Source organism: Puma concolor, chromosome E2 (genome assembly GCF_028749965.1).
Source record: "Puma concolor isolate L17-30 chromosome E2, mPumCon1.1.hap2, whole genome shotgun sequence".
NCBI lineage: Eukaryota > Metazoa > Chordata > Mammalia > Carnivora > Felidae > Puma > Puma concolor.
Window position 1 is genome coordinate 55,608,891 of NC_141681.1, and position 13,155 is coordinate 55,622,045.

The following is a 13,155-nucleotide window of genomic DNA, read 5'->3' on the forward strand; positions in this document are numbered from 1 at the left end:
GCTCACTGCTGTTGAAATTTACATTTCTCTGATAATAAATGAGTTTGAACATCTCCTCTTATGCATGTCAGCTTTTAGATTCTGCTTCTGCAAATTGCCTGTTCATAAGTTTTACCCATTTTCCCGTAAGGGTGCCCATCCCTTTTCTTAATTCACAGGTGCTTCTTGCATATTATAGGTGTTAGTCCCTAGTACATTATGAATATTGCAAATGACCTCTCCCATTCTTTTATTTTTTAATTTTTTAATTTTTTTAAATATTTATTCATTTTTGAGAGACAGAGAAAGACAGAGTGTGAACAGGGGAGGGGCAGAGAGAGAGGGAGACACAGAATCTGAAGCAGGCTCCAGGCTCTGAGCCATCAGCACAGAGCCTGACATGGGGCTCGAACTCACGAACCACAAGATCATGATCTGAGCCGAAGTTGGATGCTTAACCGACTGAGCCACCCAGGCACCCCAACCTCTCCCATTCTGATAAATGTTTTAATGGCCCATTTTAGTCTACTTTTAATTTTGACATAATGAGACTAATCGATGTTCTGTTCTATGATCTGTACTTTCCAAGTCTTAAGAAGTTGTTCTTTGTCACAAAGATTTGAAGATAATCTCCTTGGTTTTCTTCTGTTTACTTTATAAGTGTATCTTTCACATATTGGCCTTTAATACATCTTGAGTCTACCTTTGTGTGTGGTGTTAGATAGATATCTAAGTATATTTTTCTCCACACATTAAGCCAGTTTTCCTGACACTATTTACTATGCTTACCATCTTCCTCCCAGTAATTTGGATTGCTATTTTACCATATTTTATAACTCCCCATATAGTATATAATATATTGAGTTCTGAACTCTCTCTTCTGTCTCACTGAGCCATTTGTCTACTCCTGCACTCACTAACACTACACTTTTTAAATTTAATTATTTTAAACACTACACTTGAAAAACTACATTATTTTATTTTTGCAGCCTGTCTTAATATCTGGTAGGGCAAGAAGCTTATTTCTTGCACCACCACAGCCCTATTCTCCTTACCACTTACATCACCATGCAGGAAATACACTGGTCCTCTCCACCCTTGACAGGAGCCATTTGCAGACATCTGTTCCCTCCTGATTCTGGAGCCAGGCTTCACACTGAAAAAGGCACATCCTCATTCAGGAAGAGAGAGTTGATCCTGCCCAGGAAAATCTGCACAATGTCTCAAGCTCAGGTTTTGTTCCTAGAAACTTCATTTCTCCCATCAACTCCTCTGTATCAGCATACGTAACACCAACTAGAGTAGCACAGCTGCTGGAGGTTCTGTCCTCTCTTGTTTCAAGTGCGGATGTTGGGAGTGTGCCCCTGGAGCAGGGGCTTACGCAAGTCACCAAGAGTGCAGGCTTCTTTTTGCTTCTTGCAGTCGTCTTTATCCCGTGGCTTTTATCCTTGTGGTGCCAAGTGGCTGATCTATCTCTGGGCATCCCCATTCTTGGTGGGAAGGGGATAGGTTCCAAACATAACACCCACCCTTTTATCAGCAAAACAAAAACTTCCCAGGGAAATCCACCCACTGGGTTTCAGCTTACATCTTGTGCTTAAAACTGGATCACCTGGCCACCCACATGCAGGGAGAACATCTTTATCCGGATTACGTGCCACCCTGAGTAATAGTTGGGTTTGTGTGGTAATCCAACAACTACATCTCAATTTTGCCCAGGCTGCCCTGTGCTGAGTCAGACAAGATCACAACACATCAATCTCTGCCTCCGGGCCCACACACCTCCCTTCTGATCTCCTGCTCAACCTTGAGTCTAGACCTGACCCAGAATGCTTCCAGGCTGTGCCATCAGGAGAAAGAAGCATGGGGACAGGGTAGGGGGTGGGGGAGTCAAGCACAGTGCTTCTCCTAAACTTTTCACCATAGCTTTGGCAGGTGTTAGATCAGCGTATTGCCTTTAAAAGTGTTGAAGAGAGGTGCCTGGGTGGCTCAGTCGGTTGAGTGTGCGACTTCGGCTCAGGTCATGATTTCACCCTTCATGAGTTCGAGCCCCGCATGGGGCTCTATGCTGACAGCTCGGAGCCTGGAGCCTGCAGCCTGCTTCAGATTCTGTGTCTCCCTCTCTCTCTCTGTCCCTCCCCCACTCACACTCTGTCTCTCTTTCTCTTAAAAAAATAAACATTAAAAAATCTGTTAAACCGTTGAAAAAACTAGAAACTACCCGATGTCCATTGATAGTAAAAAGGGTAAATAAATTGGAGTACATTTACACAAAAGTAAACAGTGCCATAATGAAGAGACATCCACAACTATAGACAAAAATCTGGGTGAACCACACACAAATATAAGACTGAGCAAAACAAGCCAAACACAAGATAATGCACTGTGTGATTTTATTTATATGCATCTATTATATTTCCATAAATCTATAAAAATACATTTATACTTATTCATACAAAGTTTATAAGTGGGCAAACCCAATGGATGGTGATAAAAGTCAGGAGGTCACTGCACTTGGCAAAGGGTAGTGACTGCAAGGGGGCCCCTAGATCTTCTGGGGGAGCTGTTTGTATCTCGCTTCTCCATCTTGGTGCTGGTTACAAGGATGTCTTCTGTTTTGTGAAAATTCATCGAGTTTATAATACTCATGAAAAGGGCACACTTCTGTTTGTACATTATCCTTCAATGAAAAGTTAATTTTAAAATATTGCTAAAAGGACGCCTATAAGAGACACGCTTGGCTGTTTACCTACCATCCATGTTTCTCTTCTTCTTTGATAGGAGAATCTTCATTTTATTCAGGGAGCAGCTCCTTTCCTCAAGCCTCCACTACTCAGGGGACATTCTGGGCTCAGTCTCGGAAAATGAATCCTGATTGGTGCAAATCAACCATGTTAATCCATTTCCTCTAGCCTGCGATTGGTTTAGGAAAGGGCATGTGACCCAATTTTGACCAATAAGAATGAAGGGAATTCTGCTGGGGCAGTTTCTGGGGAAGTGTTACCCATCTCTGAAAGATACTCTCTGGGGGCCCGTGGTGGCTCATTTGGTTAAGTGCCTGACTTCAGCTCAGGTCATGATCTCACACTCCATGAGTTCAAGTCCCGTGTCGGGCTCTGTGTTGACAGCTCAGAGCCTGGAGCCTGCTTCACATTCTGTGTCTCCCTTTCTCTCTCTGCCCCTCCCCTGCTCATGCTCTGTCTCTTTCTCAAAAATAATCATTAAAAATAAAAGACATTCGCTGCAGTCATTGATCTTGAGGAACCACACACCAAGGAGAACCAAGAGAAGCAGAGAGAAGTGTAACAGGAGCCCTGACAGCCCTTACCTGGATTACTTGGTACGCAAAGTTAAAACCTAACTATTCAAGCCACTTAGAATTTTTTCCTGTTGCCAAGAGCAGATCGACCAACAGCATCATTTTGGAAAAGATACTCAAGATTGCCCCTCAGCTAGCATTCTGCTCTCTTCTACATTTTGCCCCCTAACCTTCCAACTTTGAGTTATCTCCGTCACCTGCAATTATGTCAGTATTATTTGTCCGTATTTTGCACCATGGCACCCATCGTGTGCTTGCTTACAGAGAGCGGTTGGACTGTCACCTACATTCTTAGGCTCCTCTCCCTTTCCCTCATCTTCAGAACCATCTTGTAGCATCTTCTAATCTCTCACTCTGACTGCCCCCCCCCCCCGACAACTCCTTCTTATAAGGACCCTCCTAACACTCCTCTGTACTCTGTGGTCATTCTATTCATATCACTTACACGCTTATTATAGTACATAATTTGTCTATCTCTTTACTATCTGTCTTCCCCTGTGAAAATAGGAGCTCCGTGAGGCAGGAAGTTGCTCTCTGTTTTGCCTGTTGTGGAATCTCAGCATCTGGAAGCTTCCTGGCACAAAATACCCACTCAAACAGCATTTGTGAAGAAAACGCAGAGCGGCTTGAGCAGATCTCTGCTTCTTGCAACTGAAATAACCCAATAGAGCAAACACAGCGGCGTGGACGGGAGAAGTGACTTGTTCCTGGCTGCCCGGTCATTCAGTGAGTGCGGGACACCACACAAGAGTCCACTTCTCCTCAGATGCTTTATTTCTGGGACCAGATTTGGGTCACAGCTGCAGAGCAGGGATGGCCTCTGGGTCTGAGGAAGGAAGCACCGGGGAGACTGAGGTGCAGCCCTCACATTGGTCATTCTGGGAACTGTCTCTAGGACCTGAATGGAGAGACAGCATCAGCCCACTGTTGGGGAAGGGGGACCCTGATTCCAGGAGACTTGGAGGGGCTGGAGAGATTGAGATTGCTAATCCCTGTTAGGGAACAGGGGTCTGGAGGGAGTGTCATGGTCCCTGCAAGAGTGAGGACCGCAGAGGATGGGGCACATCAGAATGCCCAGTCCCGGGATGCCTCATGAGTTGGACTGGATGGTGTCCTGGATCCACTTGGTGAATTGGCAGAGGTTGGTGTAGACGCCGGGTCTGTTGGGCTGGGCACAGGGAAAGTCTCCCCAGGACACGAGGCCCTGTAGGGAGCCATTGCAAACCACAGGCCCCCCAGAATCACCCTGTGGAGGAGAAAGGTGCTCACAGAGAGGCAGAGATGTGGAGAGGTGGAGAGAGGGAGACACACAGGTGAAGAAAGGCCAGGGTGGCAAGAGATAGAGATACAGAGGCGGAAAAAGTAGAGAGGTGATGGAGACGTAGGTGAGAGAGAGGGAAGGAGAGAGGGGGAGAGAATGTTAACGTATCACTGTAAATCCAAACCTTAGAAGTTCTGTTTGCCCCTCTCTACCCAACCCCCACCTGTGTCGCCCTCACTGGGTCTCCCGGTCCCTATTTCTGTTTCTCTTTTCCAGCTTTCGATCATTGTATTTCTCCTACTGGACATGCCTTCTTTTCCCTTCCTCACTCTTCGCCTGCCCTTGCGGCAATCCACCTTGTTCTTACACACCTCATCTTTGCAGAGAGGTAGTTCTCAGCCTTCGGATGAGGCTTTCTCATCCTGGGCACCACTGACATCGGGGCCAGGTCATTCTTTGCTGTGGTGACCATCCTGCGCGTTGTAAGGTGTTCAGCAGCATCCGTGACCTCTATGCACTAGATGCCAGTAACCCCCTTCCTCCCCAGGGGACAGCTGTGACAACCGAAAATATGAACAAGCACTGCCATGTGTCCCCTGGGGGTGGGTCTGGGGGTAGGTTGAGAACCACTTCCGTGGGTTGCCTGTGTTTAACTCCCCACAGCTCCAGCAATTCCTCTCCTATAATAATACCACTCTTTATCATAGCCATTTCTTATGAGTGCTTATGCGAGATACTGGTATCCAGTATAAAGAAATCCAGAGCCTGGCTTCTTTCTTTGTTAGCCCTGTTTCAAGGCAAAAGAGCCTGGCCGCCTGTGAACCTCTAACTTTCAACTTTCTTGCAGATTAATTGTTTTCATTGTATGTTGCTTACTATCCCGGCAGAACTTCCTTTGAGAGGCAGTTAGTTCACTGCTCTGAGCTTGCTTCCTCCTCTGTAAAACAGAGCTATCGATAATGGCTAAGTGAGTTAATGAGCTCATCCATGTACATGAACGACATAAAGCGGGGTCTGAGATTAGCTGCTATTATTATGATAGTATTAGTGGTGTTACTTTTTGCTCCCAGGGGCCACACCCTGACCACACGCTGGTATGAAAAGCTACTTGAGGTCTGCAGAATGAAAAACAAAGTGCTAAACGGGGCTCCAGAAAAGCTACAGTGATTTTAAATGCTGACCCCTGTGGATTAGATGTGTTTTCTTCTGATAAAAATCCCTCTCTCTCTCCAGATATGTGTTTCCATGTTACGTGGGGACAGAGACGATATTGGGAAGTTGCTGCAATTGTCAGGTTTGTAAAATTCTTTTTGTGGGGGGGGTTGGGTGGGGGGCGGGGGGGGGGGGTTGCCCAGCCATCAGAATGGGATGATGTGCTTACTAATTGCCAGTGTTACTGAAGTGTACCTCCCGCTGGCAGGGAACACCTGAATTTATATCCCTCTAGAACCGTTGAGGGCCTGAATACAGGGAAGGGTCCTGATCCCTGCAACAGTATAATTTTAATTTCTGTCATCCTCAAAGGATAGAGCTTCCATGAGGACATAAAGAAGTTCTGTATTGGGGATCAAGGAGTATTTGTTGAATATTTGCCCCCACCCATCTCTCCAGGCTCAACTCCTACTGCACCCTCCCTCAGTCTCCCAAACGTTCTGGCTTTTTCTGTCCTTTGAATCAGCCAGACTCTTCCCTGCCGCAGGACCTTTGCACATGTTTTTCTTACCCTTAGCCTTTGCAAGACTGACTCCTTCGTGTCATTCAGCCTCTACCCAACTCTTCAAGGAGGCCCTCCTAACCATTCTTTTATAAGTAAATATATATATATATATATATATATATATATATATATATATATATATATATTGGGGCACCTGGGTGGCTCAGCCGGCTAAGTGTCCGACTCTTGATTTCTGCTCAGGTCATCATCTCACAGTGGTTTGTGAGATCGAGCCCCCGCACTGGGCTCGGTGCTGACAGTGCAGAGCCTGTTTGGATTCTCTCTCTGCCTCTCTCTCTCTCTCTCTCTCCCTCAAAATAAAGAAATAATAAATAAACATTAAAATTTTTAAAAAATATATTTATTTAAGTAATCTCTACACCCAGTGTGGGGCTTGAACTCACAACCCCAGATCAAGAGTCTCATGCTCTTCCGACTGAGCCAGCCAGATGCTCCCCAAACACCCTTTTGAATATTGTCCTTCATCACTTGCTATCATAAAACTATGTTTTATAATTCTCTGAAATTACCCTAGTTATGCAGTTTCTTGACCATTGGGGCTTAAAAATAATTTTATTTTTTATTTTATTTTAAGCAATTTCTATGCCCAATGTGGGGCTTGAACTCACGACCCTGAGATCAAGAGTCACATGCTGTACCAGCTGAGCCAGCCAGGTGCCCAACCATTGGAGGTTTTTTTTTTCTTTTGAACCTTTTCTGCCCTCCAACAAACTTCCAACAAGTTTGCAATCAAGCCTCTGTATTAAATATTCTCTTTTTTCAAATACCTAGCGAAAGTTTTTGTTTTCCTTCCTCAAGGCAGTTTACTAGCATTTGTCAGGAAACTTTCATACTACAGATTTTGTGGGGACAAGATATGTAACTGTCATCTGCCTGAAATTTGCCAAAACAAATAGACAAAACTAGTATCTATTACGTGAAGGGTGCCCCCTTAGATGTGATATCTGCAGTGCACAACCTGCCTAACCATACAAAGCAGACTTGATCTCTCCGTCTAGACCAGTGAGTGCTGTCTAATATGGTAGCTCTTTCTGTCCCTCCCATGTGCTCTTTTTTTCTCTCTCTCAAAATAAAAATAAACTTTTTAAAAAAGAATGTAAAAAATCTCATTTACAAATGTTTTATATGTTCTACATTTTTAAATCATGGTGCTTGGGATACATGGGGTTAAACAGAATTTATTATTAAAATAGCTAATTTTACCTGTTTCTTTTTAAAATGTAGCTACTATAGGGGCACCTGGGTGGCTCAGTGGGTTAAGCATCCGACTTCAGCTCAGGTCATGATCTCACGGTTCGTGGGTTCGAGCCCTGTGTCAGGCTCTGCGCTGACAGCTCAGAGCCTGGAGCCTGCTTTGGATTCTGTGTCTCCCTTTCTCTCTCTCTGTCTCTCTGCCCCCTCCCCTGCTCATTCTCTGTCTCTGTCTCTCAAAAATGAATGTTAAAAAATAATAAATAAAGTGCAGCTACTAGAAAATTTAAAATTACATGTATGACTCACATATTTCTACTGGACAGGGCTGGGTTCCCAGCACTTAGCAAGGTTTCAGGTTACAGAGTTGGCACTTGCTGTGTATTTGCTGAGCAAATGCAGAAGTCTCAAGCCTTACCTGGCAGGAGTCTCTGCCAGCCTTGTCACCAGCACAGAACATTGTGGAATCTATCTGTCTTGGATAGGCCTCCTTGCACCTGTCGATACTTAGCACGGTGATGTTCAAGCACTGGAGGACCTTGGGGAATTTAACTGTCAGAGACACACAGAGTAGGGCCACAGTGAGCAGTGAGGAAGACGGGGAGGGGCAGTGCTCAGAGGCAGAGAGGGGGAGAAGGCAGGCAGGGGTGGGGTCGAGAGGGGCCTGGACACTCACTGCTGGGGCTGCTGGTTGTTCCCCAGCCAGATACCAAGCATCTGGTTCCAGCAGACGGACACCGGGAGGAGATGTTGATGGGCTTAACATACTGAGTTTCACGGATTCTTCTGTTCAGTTTGATGAGCATGAGGTCATTGGAGTGGCCGGGATGGGAGTAACCAGGATGGGGGATGGTTTTGATCCCCTGGAACATCTGCTGCCCAGATTCATAAACGGGTGACAGGGAATGGTGGCCGAGACGGATTCTGAAAAATCTAAGGAAGATGGTGCAGATTACCAACAACCCCGAACCCTATGCTTTTATCCAGTTTCAAGCACATCCCAAGTCTAGTCCCATCCCCGACTCCACCCATCCCATCCCCAACCTGAATCCTTTCTGTACACAGAAACCACCACGTGTGCATCCCCAACACGATCTAAACACCCCAACCTCAAACCCAGCCGCCTCCAAAACTCCCCATAACTCTAATCCCAGCCCTACCCTCAGCCCCACCCCAACCCCATGTATCTGCGCCCCACCCCCTCCCAAACTCTAAAGCCACTTTGAATCACATCTCCATTCCAAACCACTCAGCATATGCACCCACCCCAAACCCAACGCACGCCCAACTCCCACCCCTGCCACGATCCTTTCTCCAGCCTCAGCCCTCTGCACCCCATCTCCATCCTTAATCCCATCTCAACTGTACCCCTTCGTCATCCCCGCCGGACCCTCATCTCCATGCCCCCACCCCTGCCCCCTGCCCTGTGCAGTCCTGCTCTTAGAGCCCCACTCAACTGCTTCCGGCAGTGGGCGGCTGTGAGCAGCCACTGCGGATGCACCAGCACGGCCCCACAGTAGAGCTGGTTGGGATGCATCAACAGTGCACCCTGCCAAGGCTGGCCGAGCTTCTCGCAGTCGGTCCCGTTCACGATGCGGCTGCTGCTGCCTTCGTCTGCCCTGGTGTCCTCCTGGGCCCCAGCTCCAAGGTCCCGCGTGCTCCCAGAGGGCCGCGTGCCGGAGGCGTCAGAGGGGTTGTCGCAAGAGGTAACATCGTTTGCAAGAACAGGCTCTAGGGGCAGAAAATGGGCGGGGTTTGGGGACGGGGCGGGGCTTGGGCGCAGGGGGTGGGTCTTTGAGCCAAGAGGCGGGGCCAGCCAGAGGTCGTCTGACTTCCGAAGGGCCCTGACACTGAGGGGCGGGCCCGGGGCTTTAGGGGCGAAGGCTGGAGTCTAAGGGTGAAATCTCTGATGAGGGGCAAGGCTTAGAACTCAAGGACAGGGGCGCCTGGGTGGCGCAGTCGGTTAAGCGTCCGACTTCAGCCAGGTCACGATCTCGCGGTCCGTGAGTTTGAGCCCCGCGTCGGGCTCTGGGCTGATGGCTCAGAGCCTGGAGCCTGTTTCCGATTCTGTGTCTCCCTCTCTCTCTCTGCCCCTCCCCTGTTCATGCTCTGTCTCTCTCTGTCCCAAAAATAAATAAACGTTGAAAAAAAAAATTAAAAAAAAAAAAGAACTCAAGGACAGAGTCCAGGATCAGGTGGTTTACTGGACTCTGACTGCACCTCAAGATTCCTGGGAGTGGTTAGAGCTTAGTGGGCGGGGCCAGGGAGGGTCAGGTTGGACGACCCCAGAGGCCGAGCCAAGGCTCAGCGGGTGGAGCCTGGGGAATGGACCGGTGACCAGGGCTTTAAGGGTAAGACCTGGGCTCAGGAAGTGGGGTCAGGCCTGGAGGGGGCAGCTGGAGAGGCCAGGGTCTCTTAAAGAGCCCTGACTTGGGCGAGGAGGTAGGGGCTGGGCTCTAAGAGCTGCAGACAGGACCGGAAGTGGAACCTGGCCAAAAGGAGGGAGAGCCATCCAGGTGGGGCCTGGCTTGCGCTGCCCAAGGGGACCCTGACTGTGGATAAAGCCTGGACTAGCAGCGCGGTTGAGGAAAGGGGGCAGAGTCAGAGCCCCTGGGCGGAGCGAGAGTTGGGGGAGCAGAACCAGGAAAGTGCTCAGCTAGAGGGGCCGGGTGGTGGCAGAGAGCAGGCCTGATTTTTTGCCTTCTCAAACACGAACCTACCTCCTGAATCCTCCTGCCAATACCGTCCCCCCTACAGACATACACGGATACCTCACTCCATCGCCAGTCCCCCATAGTCCGTTTAGTTGTTCACATTCTTGCCGATGACCCAGAGATGCCAGGCACTGGTGCCGCCTTCATTTATGCACACACTCCAAGAAACATGCGCACAACGGCTGTCACCAATAGGCGCGCACACACACACACACACACACACACACACAGACACGCGTGGTCTCCCCCGGGATGGCTACAGGCACAGCTCCGTCTCATGGTACACACACTTCCCAGGTACACGCACTCGGTGAACGCCTCACGAGACCTCATGCACCCACCCAGTGTCTCAGTGATACGAATGCACGTATACATCTATGTAGAGACCACCACATGCACTTCTGCCCACAGGCACGTTGGCCTGGTGACAATATCACACTCAGTAAACCCAGCATGGGACAGTGCAAGTGACCTGGCATCAGCCACCCGCACACAGCCACTGCCTCCTAGTGACAGCCACTTCTATTAAGGCAGGAATGGAAACTCCACCCACACAGCTGTGCCGTCACACAGCCCCCTATAAACACACAGTCACAAACACGCACACATAGAACCCCAAGCCATCACGCAACCCAAATATAGCCACCCGTAGTCTTGCACTCAGCCACAATCACACGATCACAAACGGCTATCTGCAAGTACCTGGCCACACATTTTCATGGTAACAAGCACGTTTGTTACCTGCAATCTGGTGACACAGGGACAAGAGCCCCAGACCCCTGCAGTCATACACAGTCACACACATAACATGCATACAAGCACCCGCACAGACACTGAGCCACACATGATCCTATACGCACACACACCCAGTCACACAGTCGCACACACACAGCCTCCAGGGTAATGCACCTGTCACAGGCAGTCACTTGATATGGGAAAAGGTCCCCTCCCCACCCCCCCCCCCCACACATACACACGGTGACAGGCACACAGCCATACACAATCACTTGATCACAAATACGGACACCGACTCCTAGTCACCCAGTCCTGGAGCCATACCCACAGAGTCTCCCTGGGACAAACACTCGAATGTCACTTAGAGAGTCACCCAGAGCCCCACCCACAGTTTGCCAACAGGCACACACAGGGGTTCTGGTTACCTCTCACCCCCAGAATCAGAGCTGTGATCAGGGCACCGATCATCCACGTCCTGGGGGGTCCTGCTGTAGCCATGGCCACTTGGACCTGGTGGGAAGGACAGAGGGCAGGGTGGCCCAGGTGATTCTGGGAGCCCTTACCTCACGTCCCTTCCTTCCCTGTCCCATTTCCCAGGGCAGAGACATTGGACATTGCCTTCCAATCCCCCAAGAGCTACAGACTTCAGAGGGCAGACATCCAGCCCTCTCCAGTTGGGCAAGGAGGGAGGATAGAGAGAGTGGGGGTGCATCCAAGCCCAGAGCCAGAGGCAGACACCTCTCCCTTCCAGTGGTCTTCCCCAGGCCTCACCTGCCAAGCGAGAGTCCCCCCTGGTAGGGGGTGGGGAACCGGCTCCCAGCTCAGCCACAGACTTCTCAGGCCTGCGCCGTCCTTCCGTGCCTCCTCCTGGGCTCCGGGCACCCGGCCTGGGTTATAACCACCCACTGATCCCCGGGGCGCATTCCCAGGTAGTGAGGCGCCCCGTCAGGCCTCAGCAATCACTCCTCCTGCCTGCCCCCCACCTCCACCTCCAGAGCACCCCCCCCCACCCAGTCCCAAAGGCCACTCCCTAATTCCCTGGCCCCGGGGGATGGGGAGGGGTCTCCGCGGGGCTGGGCCACCTCGACCTGCAGCCCCTGCCCCCCAGCCTCGCATTCGTGCTTCTGACCTGCTCTGGGCGCTCTTCTTGGCGCCAGGATTTTTCTTTATTTTCCATGCCTTATACTCCTTCCGCTTCTCTCTGTCCCCGCCTTATAGCCTTCCCACCCGTGTCTCTGTTTTTTTGTTTTTGTTTTTTTTCCAAACTCTTACAGCCTTCTTTCTCTGTTTTTGCGTCCCTCTAAATCTTTCTGAGAATCTCTCAATATAAAGCGTCCACCAACTATCTGTTTTTGGGTGTCTCACCCCATCACACATCCCGCCCCCCGCGGCCACCTCACATCCCCCCCCCACCTTAGGATTCCCGTCTCTCTCTGTGCCTCCGCGTCTGTCTCTCAGCACCCGCCCCCCCCCCCCCCCGCCTTTTTCTGTGTCTCTAACCCTTGCACTTTATCCTCCTCTGAGGTTCTCTCTCTTTTTAATGGTTCTGATATTTATTTATTTTTGGGGGGGGGGCGGAGAAAGAGAAAATCCCAAACAGGCTCCACACTCAGCTTGGAGCCAGACTCAGGGCTCAGTCTCAGGAGTGTGAGATGGTGACCTGAGCCGAAATCAAGAGTCAGATGCTTCACGGACTGAGCCGTCTGGGCGCCCCTAGACTTCTCATCTTATTTTCCTTTACTTCTCTTTTTCTTTTTCTTTTTTTACAGCTTTGAGGTATAATCGGAGTACAATAAACTGCGTATATTTAACGTGTACAATTTGGTGAGTACGATTAGATAAGTTTTGACATACATATACCCAACCATCACCCCAGACAGTGAGCAAACCCATCCCCCGCCTAAGTTTCCTCCTATCCTTTTATGTGCCTGTGATTCCCAGTCTCCGTCTCTCTATACCTCAGGGTCTCTCTTTGTATCCTTCCTTCTCTAATACCTCTCTTTCCTCTGTGATTCTATCCTTCTTGATCTCCCTGTTTCTGTCTCTGCGTCTACATCATTCTGTCCCTCTGTCTCTGTCTGTCTCTCACTGGCTCTGAGTATCTGTATCTCTGTGTCTTTCTGTCCCTCAGCCTCCCTCGCCTTGTATTTTGGAAGCCACTTTGCTAAGGGATCCCTCACCCCTCCTCCTGTCCCTCACCCTGAGGCGGGAGCCACAG

General features: G+C 49.5%; 1 protein-coding gene across 1 annotated transcript; it reads right to left on the reverse strand.

Moving 5' to 3' along the window:
- Nucleotides 1–4,049: 4,049 nt before the first annotated feature.
- KLK5 (kallikrein related peptidase 5) lies at nucleotides 4,050–11,838 on the reverse strand. The gene is made up of 6 exons (XM_086690561.1): nucleotides 11,709–11,838; nucleotides 11,363–11,447; nucleotides 8,946–9,219; nucleotides 8,165–8,421; nucleotides 7,907–8,040; nucleotides 4,050–4,544 (listed from the first exon to the last, which is right to left on the reverse strand). The coding sequence occupies exons 2-6, from the start codon at nucleotides 11,433–11,435 to the stop codon at nucleotides 4,389–4,391; spliced, it is 894 nt and encodes a 297-aa protein (XP_086546687.1). The 5' UTR covers nucleotides 11,436–11,447; nucleotides 11,709–11,838; the 3' UTR covers nucleotides 4,050–4,388.
- Between the last annotated feature and the right edge of the window lie 1,317 nt (nucleotides 11,839–13,155).

Coding starts and splice junctions, on each gene's coding strand:
- KLK5 (XM_086690561.1), bottom strand. CDS start 11,435: ATGGCTACAGCAGGACCCCCCAGGACGTGGATGATCGGTGCCCTGATC. Junction 8,422..8,945: donor GCCGCCCACTGCCGGAAGCA/GTTGAGTGGGGC, acceptor CATCTTCCTTAG/ATTTTTCAGAATCCGTCTCG. Junction 8,041..8,164: donor AACAACCAGCAGCCCCAGCA/GTGAGTGTCCAG, acceptor TGTCTCTGACAG/TTAAATTCCCCAAGGTCCTC.